This window comes from Colossoma macropomum, unplaced genomic scaffold (assembly GCF_904425465.1).
Source record: "Colossoma macropomum unplaced genomic scaffold, Colossoma_macropomum, whole genome shotgun sequence".
In the NCBI taxonomy this organism is placed as follows: domain Eukaryota; kingdom Metazoa; phylum Chordata; class Actinopteri; order Characiformes; family Serrasalmidae; genus Colossoma; species Colossoma macropomum.
The window spans coordinates 5,740,177-5,755,492 of NW_023494808.1; the positions used below are offsets into that span (position 1 = coordinate 5,740,177).

Below are 15,316 nucleotides of genomic sequence, written 5' to 3' on the forward strand. Positions count from 1 at the left end.
CCTTACACTTCTAAGCCAAAGATTTAACAATTTAACAAAAGTATTACTACAATACTGCAGAGTTGAAATGCAACATGCATAATGATTCTGTGAAATAAAAATTAGTATAAAGTATAAAAAGTATAAAATGCAAGCATACAAGCAAAAATGCTACAGGGGGTGCTACAGAAAAGGGGTGCATTGTAAAAAATGGTATAGTATATCTCAAATTTTTCATTATGAGAATATTGTAAGGTGTGAGTTAAATTATCTCACTATATTGGCAGATAATTTTGCTTGTTGTAAGAAATATGCTTGAAACTAGCAAAATCATTTGCCAATATAGTGAGATAATCTGACTCACTGAAATCACTTACAATAAATGTCTAGAAATAAGTTAAATAATCTTATGATTATCTTACAAATAATCTCAACATGAAAAAAATAAGATAGCATCACTTGCCAAGATGCTATTTTTTCAGATGAATCACACTGTATACTTTATCCAGTTACTTGTTCAACCCAGCCCTGTGACAGGAGGCTATTCTATCTGACACAGAGACACAGAGGAGCCAAAACCAACTACAAACCCAGCATATATAGGCTCTGTGAATGTGGACTGGAATGTGTGAATGTGCGTAAGTGTGGGTGAATCAGAGGAGACACTGTAGAATGTCAGAGTTCCAGCTGGCCAATCCAGATATACTCCTACTCTGTTGCACTGTGGGTCAGGAATGGCTGTTCTCTTCTTATTGTGAGAGGCATAGCATTGGCCACGGGAAAAGTACAGACTCCAGGACTTCGCATTGTATCCAAACCTACAGTCATTACCTCTCCCTTTCCTGGTTATTGCTTTGTACGTTGCAGCTATATCAGCTCTCCACCCATCCCATTCAACCTCCCAGTAACACCGCCTGGTTAGACTCTCCATGCACATCACTTGATGACTAGGATCAAACCTCTCTGGATGATCAGAGTATGGCAAATTCTTTTTCACCCATGTCACTTTCCTGTTATCTTCAGACAGGGAGAGAAGTGTGTGGGCTGTGTTTGGGTCGAGAGTGAGCTCACATGCATCTGCACAAAAAAAAGAAAAAATGTCCACTCAGCTGAGTCAAGGGGCATTCTTATTTCACCTTAGACAGCAAAAGTGTCCAGCCCAACTGTGCGTCATCATTACCGGGATCTGCTTTTATGAGGACCACATGGTAAGTACAGCTGTTTGGAAACAGTTTCGATACCCCGGCCAAATTATATGTATTTTTATTTATTTTTTCTGAAGTGAAAAGAAGTAAACACAACCTCTGAAGCAAACTGCTTTTAACATTGTTCTGCAATTGTAAATGCAGTTGCTCAGCACGTTTAAATTCTAAATTGCTTGACTTAAGAATCATGTGTAAGGTATATTTTTAATAATTCTTTTTATTATTGTTATTTAATTACATTTTTATTCAATGGCAATGGCCAACATGCTTCATCTATTAGGAAATGAAAGGACACTTTCTGATTTTTAGTGCTCAAACTCAGGTGACCCCAGCTTCTTAGACATTTAATGTCACTTTATCTTTGTCTTTCACTCATTTTTGGTTGTGCACTTGTACCTGACTTGGCTAGCTAGGACATCCTAGTCACGCCAAGGGTGTTCCTGCTTTCTTTCTCATTCCCATTCCCTTTGGTGAACTAGTCTAACATGAGGAGCAGTAGCCCTGCCCCCTCCGTGGTGTGTTAGTGTGTGTTGTGCTGGTGTGAGTGGATCAGACACAGCAGTGCTGCTGGAGTTTTTAAAAATTGTGTCCACTCACTGTCCACTCTATTAGACACTCTACAAGAGAGGACAACATTTCTTGTTGCTAACAATGTTGTTGTGGTTATGTCACGTTATGTACTTTATTGGTCCTACAAGGGAAATTTGTTATTTTGCTGCCTAACTATGCCCAATCTCGAAGCAGCCTAGCGTCGCCAGCAGAGCAGTGTCGACTGGGGCAAGTGCCTTGCTCAAGGGCACAAACAGGTATACCTAGTCAGTTGTGGGATTTGAACCCTCAACCTTCCAGTTGATGGCTCACTTCTCCTACCACTAGGGTATTTATGTGTTACTCTTATTCTATGTCAATGCCACAATACCTTTGTTGATTGTAACCAAAGCGTTCCATTTACTTCATTCATTGACAGTGTACTTAGCTCACAGTTTAGGTTTCTTTGTAATGACTCTTTATGCAACAACACTGCACAGCAGAATGGTGTACCTCCATCTCTGTATGAGCTAGACCTTCCTGCAAGTGCTTTGTTGTCATATGGGAGTTCTGCTTTGCCTTTCTGGGCAGCATGCGAGTTTTATCTGAGACTTTGCTTTGTCTTTCAGATCGTATCTTGACTTTCTTTGTGTGATATCACAGTAGATATCAGTTTATATCCTTCCCCTGCTTTGTAGGCATCAATTAGCTTCATTTTCAGATCCTCAGCCAGCTGCTTAGAGGAGCCCATGTTTTTTGAGTCTTATCAGAAAGTTTAGAGAGAAATTTAAACTCTGTAAAATTGTTGACAGCCACCCTAAAGTCAATTTTTGACCTTCCAAACCAGTCCTAATGAATCAGTTAAGCCCTATGGAGTTTTTACAACTGAAAGGGTATCCAAAGATTTGCACATGCCATAATTAGTATTTTATATTTTTCTGTTTTAATTAAATTTAAAGCTATATATAACTGCTCACTGTTACAAATTAACATTTTTTTTTTACTTCTATTCACTTAAAAACCATAAGTAATGTGCACCAGAGGTGCATACATACAACTACACAATTGCCATGCCTTTTTCAGCAATAGAAACTAAAACATTCCTTTTTTTCTGTGTCAGTGGTTAACACTTCACAATGTATAAGCTGGGTTACAGATAGGCCTAGGGTTTGTAAAAGATTAATATTTGCTATTATTTTTACCATGAGGTATTAATTAACATCTTTAATTATTTTGCAATACAGTCATGTTTGTATTTGTTTAAACTCACATTTTCTAAGTCCTGGTTTGATCCCAAACTTCCCACCATTGTCCAAACTAAAAAAAAAGCACAAAACAGACTTTCAGTTGTGGAATATTGCAGCAAAAATAAAGCACACTCTGATCACACTTACCTGATCTTTTCCAGTTTGCAGTGTGGGTCCTCCAGTCTAGCAGAGAGCCGTTTCTTTCCTGACTCTCCTGGGTGATTGTAGCTCAGATCCAGCTCTCTCAGGTGGGAGGAGTTTGAACTCAGAGCTGAGGCCAGAAAAAAACAGCCTTCCTCTGTGATCATGCAGCCAGATAATCTGCTCAGAGAGAAAGGGAAAAAAGAGAGCAAAAATATTTGTATGCTGCAACAATAAAACATAGAACTATTTGTTTTTGTCATGTTGGCTTAAAAATGTTCATGTTGTGTGTTAAGCTGCTGAACATTTCTTATCCAATTTCTGTGTATGATTCAAAACAAATTTTCAAAAAGCTCACCTCAGTGTTTCTAGCTTACAATGTAACATCTTCAGTGCGTCAGACAGGAGTTTAATTCCTGAATCATGGATGTCATTGTTGCTCAGGTCCAGCTCCTTCAGAAATGAGTTTGCTGATTGTAGAACCAATGCCAAACTTTCACAAGATGTCTCAGTGAGGTTACAGATGTTTAACCTGCAATAGACAAGTAAATGAGGAATAGTGCCATGAAAAACTGTTTTTCTCCAGTTAAGATTTGTATATTTGTCACACTAAATGGTTTCTCAACCAAAATAATGTCAGACAGGGAGAATATTAAGAACACAAAATACCATTCAAAGGTGTTTTGGGGCAAATGTGAGGCAAGTGTTTATGTTTCTCTTGATTAGCACTGGCTTCTATCATTGATCTCTCCCATTGTACAATTTTTGCTCAGTCTCTTTCTAATGATGGAGTCATGAATGCTGACCTTTTCTGAGGCTAGCAAGTTGTGCAGTTTTTTAGAAGCTTATAGGTTCTTTTCTGACTTCCTGGATGAGTTGTCTCTGTGTTCTGATGCATTTGAAGCAATTTTGATAGAGCAGAATTATTATTTTTTTGATTACAGAAGAGTGTGCTGGTTATTGCGACCTTTGAGTCTGCTTGACATTGGTGGAAATGTTCTATTAAGTGATATTTGGATTCAACAGGGCTAGAAGTAATCAAGCTAAACAAAGTTTGGTTAATTGGTTGATTAAGTAACTAAGTGGGTAATTACTTTTACTAACTTATTACTAACAATAGTGAAGTGCTGCACCACATTTTACATTACATTATGTTTTACATTAATATTAATCTAATCCATTTAGTAAATTCATAAACACTGACCTCAGTATCTCTAGTTTACATCTTGCACTCTTCAGTCCAGTAGAGAGCAGCTCCACTCCAGAATCTTGCAAATTATTGTTACTTAGGTTCAGCTCTTTCAGTGTTGAGCTTGGTGATTGTAGAGCTGAGCACATTGTTTCCATTGACATTACTGTCAGATTACAGCCAGTAAGTCTATAACGAGTGGATAAAAGCATGCATAGTGTATTACAGCTTGCATGGCATAAAACAAAATATATTATTGTATGCTAGTGATAAGGGATAACAGTAATAACTAAATAACAAGTGTCACCTCAGTATCTCCAGGCTGCAATGTGAACTGCTGAGCCCAGCTGAGAGCAACTTCACATGTGAGCTGTCCAGGTAATTGTTGCCCAGGTTCAGTTCTCTCAGCAGACTGTTGGGGGATTGTAGAGCCAAGGAGACAGTTTTACAGCATTGTTCTGTTAGATTGCAGGCATCAAGTCTGTAATGGTATACAGAAAACAATAAAAATCAATCAGGCCAAAAATCATGATTAATTCCAATATTTATACATGCTTTCATATATCTGGATCTGGAGCATTTCAGAAGCATTATTTTACTCTTAATTTGAAAAATTAACATAATCTACAGATGGGTGAAAAATCAAAGGACAAAACAACATAAATTATCTTAGTAAGCCACCATGAGCCTCCAGAACAGCTTCAGTGCACCTTGGCATAGATAGATATAGGTCTCTGGAACTGTACTGGAGGAATGGAAAAATGTTCTTCCAAATGAAATTCCCTTATTAGGTGTTTTGATGATGGTGGAGAACACATTGCTCCAAAATTTCTCATAGATGTTTAGTGAATTAGTTTGAGGCCATAGCATATTATTTACATATTGGTTTCATGATTTATAACTGTGGGTCATGACCCTCATGACTGGTGGGTTGCAATGTGTGTGTGTGTGTATGTGTATATATATATATATATATATATACACACACATATATATATACACACATATATATATATATATATATATATATATATATATATATATATATATATGATGTATATATATATATATATACACATCACTTATCAGTTCTTTAGTGTCATGCGAATGAAAATGGTAGGGATGAGCGGTTGGCGCACTCTAAGCTTCCAGTGTATTTTTTTCATTATCAGTTATTTACCTGCCACTAGAAACATTTGCTACCGTGTTGAGCCAACCCTGACTAATTTGCTGAGTTTAATATATCATATTTCATGTTTTATTTTTTTAATCAGAAAATAAACAGTAATTATGAATTAAAATGTATGTACTCTGTAGAGAATATGTTAACTCATCACAACTTGACTGGGGTTGCACAAACTTTTGCGTACAACTGTATATTTCAGTTTTCATTGCATTGTGAAATGAGGCTGACAAACTTTTTTACAATAAGGTAAAACTCACAGAGCTTTTCTGCAGTTCTTCACAGCTGGGATTAACCTCCTACGACCCTCTGCTGATGTGAAGTATATATTGAGATTAAACTCGTCCATCACGTCCTCTGATATAAGAAGCATGTATGCTAGAGCAGAACACTGGATGGGAGACAGTTCTGTGTCTGAATGGTTGTCAGAGCTTAGGAATTCCTGAATTTCTCTGTAAAGAGATTCTTCTTTTATTTCAAGCAGACATAGGAAGAGACTGATGAACCTATCAGTAGGGAGATGCTCTGTTTGTATTTTCTCTTTGATGTGCTCACTTGTGTTTCTTATTGTCTCTGTGCTGCTTTCTGTATGTGTCAGTAGTCCTTGCAAGAGTCTCTGATTGGACTCCAGTGAGATGCCCAGCAGGAAACGGATGAAAAGGTCCAGATGTCCATTCTGACTCTTTACGGCTTCATCTACTGCTCCTTTCAGCAGCTCCTCCAGCTGCAGACTTTTCTGTTGTCTCACTTTCTCTCTTGGTAGAAAATGTTGAAGTACCTCCATGTTCATGGTCAAAAAGCAGTGAAACACATAGAGAGCAGCCAGAAACTCCTGAAAGCTCAGATGCACAAAGCAGTAGATCTTCCTCTGGTAAAGGATAGATTCTTCCCTAAAGATCTCAGTACAAATCCCAGAGTACACCGAGGCCTCAGTGACGCTAATGCTGCACTCTCTGAGGTCCTCTTCATAGAACATCACGTTGCCCTTCATCAGCTGTTTGAAAGCCAGTTCGGCCAGTTTCATAATCATCTTACTGTTTGTTTCCAACAGTTTCTTTGTATTTCTCACTGCACTCTCTTCATACTTTAGATTCTTTGTGTTTGTCTGAAAGAGCAGGAAGTGAATGTACATATCGGTCAAGGTTTTAGGGATTTCTTCAGCATCTTCTTGAGCCTTTATTTGCTGAAGCACTGTTGCTGAGATCCAACAGAAAACAGGTATATGGCACATAATGTGTAGTGTCCTTATTGTCTTAACATGCAAGATGATTTTCCTGGCTTGATCTTGATCACTGATTTTCTTTCTGAAGTATTCCTCCTTCTGGGGGTCACTGAATCCCTGAATTTCTGTAACACGATTGATGTACTGAGAAGGGATCTCATTGGCTGCTGCTGGTCGGGAGGTTATCCAGATATGAGAAGAAGGAAGCAACTCTCCTTTGACTAGGCTTGTTATCAGCATGCTCAATGATGACACCATGGTCACGTCACAAACCCCCTCACTTTCATGAAAAGTTAGTTCAAATTTGCTTTCATCTAATCCATCGAAAATGAATATGACTTTGCATACATTGTATATGCTTGTATCCAGATCCTTGAGCTCAGGATGGAAGACAGACAAAAGTCCATGAAGACTCATATGGTCATCTTTGACCAAATTGAGCTCCCGGAATGGAAGCACAAACATGAAGTCTATATCCTGGTTTGCTTTTCCTTGCACCCAGTCAATAATGAACTTTTGCACAGACACTGTTTTTCCAATGCCAGCAATGCCTTTGGTCAAAACAGTTCTACATTTACTTTCTTCTGGTTCTGTAACACTGTCGTGATGTTCACTACTTTTACGAATTGTTATTTCTTTTACTTCTCTCTTGTGGCTAATTTGGTGTAATGGTTTGAAAATGTCATTGCAATTGATTGGGGTATCCTGTAAATACTCTCTCCTGGGTGTTTTCTCAATTTTTAAAACCTCATGTTCTTCATTTACCCCTTCACTGTCTCCCTCCGTGATATAGAGTGGGGTGTATATCTTGTTCAGAAGGGTTTTATTCTCTTGAGTTTTAATTCCTTCAAATAAGCTCTCATACTTTTTGTTCATTCTAGTCTTGTGAGTATCTAAGACTCTCTGCATGAAACTCTCTGATTCTTGATGAAGGTCTTGTGTGACCTCTACACAGGCTACATTGGTGGTTGCACTGTGGCGAGGAGCAGTAGTATCAGGACAGTGCGGTTCCATGGATTTGTGTGGGTGTAGAACAGGACGTGTTCTAGATCTCTTTCGGCACTGTGGACAGGCAAAGTTTCCTAATTGACTAGACTGGTCCCAATAGCTTCTGATGCACTGTCTGCAGAAACTGTGTCCACAAGTAATAGAGACAGGATCTGACAGACGCTGATCACATAGTCCACACCTAGAGTGGTCCTGGAGCAGATCTTCCCTCTGTCCACTGCAAAGACCAGCACGGGGAACGAGACAAATGAGCAAAAGAACGAATAGGAAACTAACAAAAATATGTTACTTATTCCAAAGGAGTTTCAATATCATATTCTCAAATATACAAAAATCTCTTTAACATCAGCCAAATGTGCATCCGGAACTGTCACATTATAAATACTTAAAAAACATGGTTCTTCAAGGGTTCTTAAGTAAAGAAAATGGTTCTATATAGAACTATGAACATTCAAAGAACCCTTTTCAAAAATCTTCTATACAGAACCATCTACAGCACATTCTCCATCAATCTGAAGAACAATTTATGATGCAAAGAACCTTTAATCATGCAAAGGATTCTTTGGGTGTTCATGGTTCTATTTAGAACCACTTTCTTTACTAATGAACCCTTGAAGGACCATCTTCTTTAAGAGAGTACAGGATTTAAAAGAGAGAAAGTAGACATTAGAATGATGCATAATAATCAGCGTTGCTGGACTTGTGTATGTGCTGGACACCACATACAGATGGATTTTATTCTCAATGTAATATCTAGATTTAGTTGTGCTAAAATAATCTGTAGACCTATTAACCAATTAGCCTGTGCTGGACACCGACCATCCAGTACAGTAATTGGACACTTGGACACAGGCATGGATAGATAGATAGATAGATAGATAGATAGATAGATAGATAGTATCAGTCACAAAACACGGGACATTTATAATAATAATGGTGAAACAATATAAAAAGAAAAATATATACAGAAAACCTATCTACAGGCTTATATACAACTAGAAATATACAGAAATATGCAATAAGATCTATTCTGAGATAAAAAAAAAGTCATACAGGGGAACTTCTAGGTGAAAGAGCTGCAGATATTAGCAGTTACCGTCCTGTACCACTCTGAATTCAGCTCATGAAGGCCATGCAAATGAGCTGATGAATCACGCGTGTTTAATGAGGCCGTGTGCTGAAGTCTGCTGTGCTTTGGCCCACAAGGACTGGAGCCTAAGTGGTCTCCAGCCCTGGTCCTGGAGAGCTACCTTCTTGCAGTGTGTAGTTCCAACCACAATCTGCCACACCCAGCTCATTAACTTCTTCAGAAGTTCTTTATCAGGATCAACTGCATTAGTGTTAGGTAAGTGGAAGAGGCAGCATGTTCAATGCAGGGTGAAACTAAGCTCTGCAGGAAAGTACCTCTCCAGGATGAGGGTTTGAGACAACTATCCTGGCACAAAAAATACATCTAATGTTTCATTAAGGAATAAAATAAAATATTGAACCCTCAATATCTCAAAACTGCACTAAACACAGACAGAGCCTTATAATTCTAAGGCGATATCATGTCTTATTATACTGACATGTCTTATGATAAAAAGAAAAATGCATCCCTCCATTGTATGCTCTCAGCTTTTAGGCATCAGTCTTCCTGTTGAAGATTTGCCTGTGGCAAACTAAGGCCTTCATTTTGGTCCCTAAACATCAAAATTCAGTCAAAAACAAGAAGAAAAAGTATCTCTATGATAACACTTATTCTGCTAGCACCCTTTTTAGTTGAATGTTAGTGTTATGTTAATGGCAATACACATTAACATATCTGAATTTCGTTTTGCTTTTTTTTTAAAACAAAGTAGTTAATAATTTGTAAACACTGTTAGAGTGTCAAATGAACTTTTCACTCCCCTACTACATACAGCTTTTGCATTCATTATTTTGTTTTTTTTTTAAGATATCATGAAAATCATGCTTTTAAATGTATCTCCCTATTCAGTCTACAGTTTTCCAGCCTGGGCTGCTTTTTAAATGAGGCACAATACATGGCAGCCAATCAGAGCAGAGCTGATTGAAAGGAACAGTAACAAAACAACCTGTTAAATAGTAATAGGCAAGGAAAGGTTGGAAAATCAAATTGAAATAAACCACACAAACATCATAAATGGAACAAAGGGAAAAAGACAATTGAACAATAATGTAGATTGGGTCTTTAAGGGCTGTGATTGTGTTGGATAGTTTACCTCTGATCACATGGAACAGCTTCACTACTTAAGTCTGGATGATGGCGCATGGAGTGGTCACTCTTCATGGACACAACGCTGGGTTGTGGAGTAGATCTCTGAATTTGGTAAGGATCAGCACTCTCTCCTTTCAGTTCATTCATGACAGGCTCCCCATGTTGACTTTCAAACACAGCTTGCGCCTCCCTTTCACTGTCCATACTGAAAACAGTGTCACTCCTAAAGAGAGAAAGGCGACACATCAACATCTAAAACCTTACAGCAGCAAAACATTCACTTTAATTTCACATTATTTTTCATCTGCAAAACTGTTTAACAGATGTTTCCACAGAACATCAGCTTCCTGTGTGGGCAGATTTGCCCACATAGGACAGAGGATCCAGCAAGGAAATAGATATAAAATTTGCAAAGGAAATGGAAATTACATTTTCCATGTGCACTATGTTGCCATTTGTCATGTAATTGAAAAAAACATATTTACGGCAGCCAAAAATGCCTTACTTGATTTTTTGCAGTATGAGCAATGCTACTTGAGCAATGCTTCACTGCAGCTATGAGGCAGTCCAGACCGGCCATTAGAGTGATGCTACACCACAGCTCTGATACTGCCTGGACTGGCTGCTTGATCGACTATATAGTAGCTAAGTGTCTGCCTGAGCAAAACTGCCTGTAATGCTAAATGTAAGGGACAAAGAGAGGTTGGAAAATGGTCATGTAAAAATTATGTGTGACTGTTTTTGGAACATAAAACCACACAAATGGGGAAACAGGGGAAATAAGGAAAATTGTAGAGGACTGTCTCTTTTAAGACTAAGATTATGTTGGTTGGTTTACCTTTGATCACATGGAACAGCTTCACTACTTAAGTCTGGATGATGGCGCATGGAGTGGTCACTCTTCATGGACACAACGCTGGGTTGTGGAGTTGATCTCTGGGTTTGGTAGAAAGAAGCACTCTCTCCTTTCATTTGGTTCACGACAGAGTCTCCGTGTTGACTTTCACTCGCAGCATGCTCCTCCTTTTCACTATCCATAGTGAAACTGTCACTTCTGAAGAGAGAAAGGCGACACATCAACATCTAATAAACCTCTCAGAAGCAGAATATCAGATTCATATTTGTACAAATTTGCCCAATTAAGACAAAAAAATAGTACATAGATATTGTATGTGCAGGCTGATGAATCAAAGCAATACTAGTTACTCAGCTGGGATTTTCCAAGAGCACTAAGTTGCTATTTATTTTTTACTTTATCTTATGGTAGCCAAAAATGTCTTATTTTATATATTACTAAATATTATTGTAATGTACTTTGGTTCACAGACTTCTTGGGCTGCCCACTCGAGCGACACTACACTGCAACTATGAGGCTGCTGGGACCAGTCGTTTGAGTACTGCTACACCCCAGCTGCAAGACAGCCTGGATTGGCTGCTTGAACCACACTACACTGCAGCTACAAGACAGCCTGGACCAGCCACTTGAGCGGTACTACACTGCAGCCATGTACCAGCCAACTAAATGATGTGACGAGACCGCTTGTAACAAGTGTTTGTGGGACACTGCACCACAGCTACCGTCTGCCACTAGAAACTAACCCCAAGTCATGGGGAACCAATGGTGAGGGACCACAGTTTAAATGCATGATCACTACCCAGCTGGCCTTGCTCCTGGACCAGCGATGGTATGACTTGCTGATCAAATGTAGTGTACTGAAGCCTGGTGCACCATGAATTTGCATCAGGACCAACTGGCCCCATATATGAAAGACCAGGAGGGGCAACCTAGCCATTGGTGCTTGACGAGCGATGCCCTTGAGCCATGCCAGAACCTCACCTATGCTCCCTGGCCACACAGAGAATGTCAAAATGGTCCCCAGAACTCCATCAATGCCGCTTGATGACCCAGGACGGTCAAGGCCCCTCAGCAGCGTCAGTCCTCGAAGACTGTTCCTTTCAAGTAAATGAAAGCAAAAGGTTGGATTTCTGTATTGAAATATGTTTCCTGATGCAAACTGGGGAAAGTATTGCTGAAGAAGCTTTATTATGTGTTCACGTTTACAGCAAGGTGGTTTATATGTATGTTCCTGTTGACACCGTCAAACCCTTCCACTCTGAGTTTTACCTCCGGGGACCCTTGTAACACTCATCAGTGCACACTGTATGCAACAGTTGGTTGATCCTCTCCGGCACTACAACAGGAAACACATTTGATTCTGTTTATCTCTCTTCATACATGATTACTATTCTGTTTTTCAAGGTGATGTGAGACGTTTGATTGGCCACTTTGTTTAGTAGCTCATGGTGTTCGCCTGATAAGCTTAATGACCTAATAAAATTTCACAGAAAATGTGTAGAGATTGAGAATGCCAACAACTGCCATTTCATTCACAAAAAAAAAAAGATTGATATAATTGCAAATTTCACTAGTTGATCATTTAGATTTGAAAGTTTAATTATTTAGGTTGCTTAAACTTTATTTTAGTTGCTTTATAGTCGATTGTCTTGTATTTTTATTTCTTCTTAATACCTCAGTTGATTTTCTTATTTAATTTATTATTGTACTTTAGAATTTTGGTTAATCATTTGTTTTGATCATTTTACTTGTTTTAGTTGCTTAAACCTCATTTTGCTAATGTTTTAAGCCTTCTATATTGTTATTATTGCTCAGCTGCATTGCAAATGACCCTTACAGAAAAGACAAGTATATTTTCACATGTGAAGAGTGAATGTGTTTCACATTCTCACAAGTAAAAATACAGTAATAATAAATGTATGTAATGTCAAGTAATAAATGTGATTTAATTTTTTTTCCATATGATCACATATATTTTCACCTGTTAAGTGTACTATAACCACATGTGCTTATTTACATATGAAATTCATGTGAGTTCTCTCTAAGAGGAGGGGCACCCTGAATGTATTCTGGGTTTAAATAAGTTTGGTTGATTATGCAAGAAAGTCTTTTTGGGGTACTCTTACCCTTTAGAATTATCTTTTTTAATTCAAAATCTGAAATTTAAAAAATAAAAACAAGAGCCACCAAAGTATTCATATTGTAAAAGATGAGACAGGTACCTACTGTATTTCATAATTAATAATATAATAATAAAAATACATTTCTGCATAATTAAGTGGTTAAGATGTAAACAGAGTCATTCAGAGTGGTTTGGTGTGAAACGCTCTGTTCTAGAGAAACTTAGTCAGAACTGTTCACAGTGGTGGTGACAGGAACCAGACGTCCACCTCTAAAAGCTCCCTCACAGAAAGTTACTACAGTAAATGGTTATGAATTCACTGCCTGATGACTGAGACACTGTTTTAGGATAGTTTTGAGAACTTAAACTCCATTCATGGTGGAGGGATACATGCAGGGCGCTGTGAGGCAAAATAGTCCCCAAAGTAAACTTATTATTTCAGATTTTCCACTATTGTCCATCATCATCATTCCATATAAACTCAGAAGACTCGTGTAGGTTCACTGGTGGTTCTGGATAGTAAATAAAATGTCTATATTTGTGTTGTAGTCATGGCGACCCCTGGTTCCTATCACCACCACTGTGAAGACGTCTGAACCATTTCACACCAAACCACTCTGAATCTCTCTGATTACACCTCACACACTGAATCATGGAGACATTTTGATAGAGAAGTGGTCATGTGCCTAGGTGTCAACCCTGAGAAGATAATATTACACAATATCTTGGACTTTGGATTCTGTGGACCCTGTACTCTCCTTTAAGCTCCATATTCATGTTATTATAAAAATAACGGTCTGAGTTCACTTTTTTCACTCAGTGAAGTGTTTTACATTTTAAGTGAGAAAAAGAATAATTTCTCAGTGAGGATTACTTTTTATTGATTATGCTGACATTGTCTATCAGAACTTATCTAAGGCCTCTTACTGTTTATGTATGTATATATATATATATATATATATATATATATATATATATATATATATATATATATATAGACTTGTTTCGAGGTGTCCATATAGAACTCACCATTGCTTCATGTACAAATCACCTGACTGGTTGCAGTCCAGATCTAGATGACAATTTCACTGGGTTCAGTTCATCTTTAAATGTGTTTATTTTAATTTTCCTTCCTATTTTTGTTCCATGTGGATCCCCATATCCACTCAGACATCTCATTATCTTTGTTCTTTGTGTATTTGTAGTGGAATCTTGTTTTTGTCTGTATGTGTTTTATAATTTTGCTTTTGTGTTTGTAGGAACCCCTTTAAAATAAGATGCTACATCTCCAGGGACTGTCCTTACAATAAATTCTAAATACATTATAAAATAAGATGGTGGATATTCTTAATAATGCAAAACAATGAATAAATAATGGATATATAATGGGTTTAATGGATTACTAAGCTTCATTTAGGGTCTGTTGTCATATTATGAAAAAGCATGAAATTTTTTTTGCATGTTTGCAAACGGAATATATGCACAACAGTTAGAATGTTTACAACTTTGTGTGACTGACAGTACTGTCAGCCAATAGGAATAGCTCCTATAGCCCTGCCCATTACCACATCCTGCAGCTTTACCTTCTGCTTTGTCTTTGCATTTCTTTAAAAATGTTTTTTTTTTTTCTAATTTGGACATTCCTTACAGCCTGCTGTTCTCCATGTTCAGAGCATATCTGTTTACAAAGATAATTCCTTTAATACGAATAGTTGATTACTAAGAGATGAAATTGAATTCAGGGTTGTTGTTTTTTTTGTGAGCTCAGCACCAGCAGTCAAACTGCTCCTCCAGTAATAAATAACAATAATTTTTATTCTTTAATAGTCTTTAGTAGTCTTTAATAGTAGTAATTGTTGTGCAGAGCATCTCTAAGTGTTTTTGTCAGCAGTAGCAAGCTGTATGATGCAGCTGTTTTTGTGGTCACCATGTAACTACCTTATGAAACTTTCTTAGCAGTTCTCAAGTTGACTGTGTGACATACTTATAAATAACTTATCTTCTGTTTGTAGAAGGAAATACGCTTCTCTCAGCTTGATATTGGACAAGCAAGCATGCAAGCATACATTGAGATAATGAGATTTGGTAACTTACCGTGCAGTGAAAAAACAAGTTCGAACGGAGAAGATGGCGCAGGCACTTTCACTTTCTCTGTGATCACTAAAGTCCTCTCAACAGTCTCCTAATAAAGGTGTGATTTCCTCGCTGCTCTGAGGGGGCGCTGCTGTCTTCTTTTTGTATGTGATGTGTTTCAAAAAAAAACATAAATTCAGGATAACTCAATTGGATTAGGGTCTTTCTAATGAAGCAACATTATACAACTGATTTAAGACTGGTTATTAAATCCCATTTCACTTAAAGAAAATATTGATCTCTTTTCTGTGTTATCCTTAAATACAGGGATTTTCAGGGCTGCCC

At 37.8% G+C, this 15,316-nt stretch overlaps 1 protein-coding gene across 3 annotated transcripts; it reads right to left on the reverse strand.

Annotated features, from left to right (window-relative positions):
• Nucleotides 1-414: 414 nt before the first annotated feature.
• On the reverse strand, nt 415-15,052 carry LOC118797781 (NACHT, LRR and PYD domains-containing protein 3-like). Of its 3 annotated transcripts, XM_036557042.1 has the most exons (12): nt 14,993-15,052; nt 12,046-12,112; nt 11,758-11,873; nt 10,759-10,974; nt 9,925-10,143; nt 5,733-7,919; nt 4,597-4,770; nt 4,305-4,478; nt 3,459-3,632; nt 3,107-3,280; nt 2,983-3,029; nt 415-1,056 (listed from the first exon to the last, which is right to left on the reverse strand). In XM_036557042.1, exons 4-12 carry the CDS (start codon nt 10,956-10,958, stop codon nt 521-523), a joined length of 3,885 nt encoding a protein of 1,294 aa, XP_036412935.1. In that variant the 5' UTR covers nt 10,959-10,974; nt 11,758-11,873; nt 12,046-12,112; nt 14,993-15,052; the 3' UTR covers nt 415-520. The 3 variants fall into 3 exon arrangements, with proteins under 3 accessions (XP_036412935.1, XP_036412937.1, XP_036412936.1); XM_036557044.1 differs by lacking the exon at nt 4,305-4,478; XM_036557043.1 differs by lacking the exon at nt 12,046-12,112 and having other exon boundaries at nt 14,993-15,044.
• Between the last annotated feature and the right edge of the window lie 264 nt (nt 15,053-15,316).

Excerpts from the sequence above, each read along its gene's own strand:
- LOC118797781 (XM_036557042.1), bottom strand. The coding sequence starts at position 10,958 with ATGGATAGTGAAAAGGAGGAGCATGCTGCGAGTGAAAGTCAACACGGA. Across the intron at positions 4,479-4,596 it reads TGCAGCCTGGAGATACTGAG|ACTTACTGGCTGTAATCTGA; the intron begins GTGACACTTGTT and ends CACTCGTTATAG. Across the intron at positions 3,030-3,106 it reads TGCAAACTGGAAAAGATCAG|TTTGGACAATGGTGGGAAGT; the intron begins GTAAGTGTGATC and ends CTTTTTTTTTAG.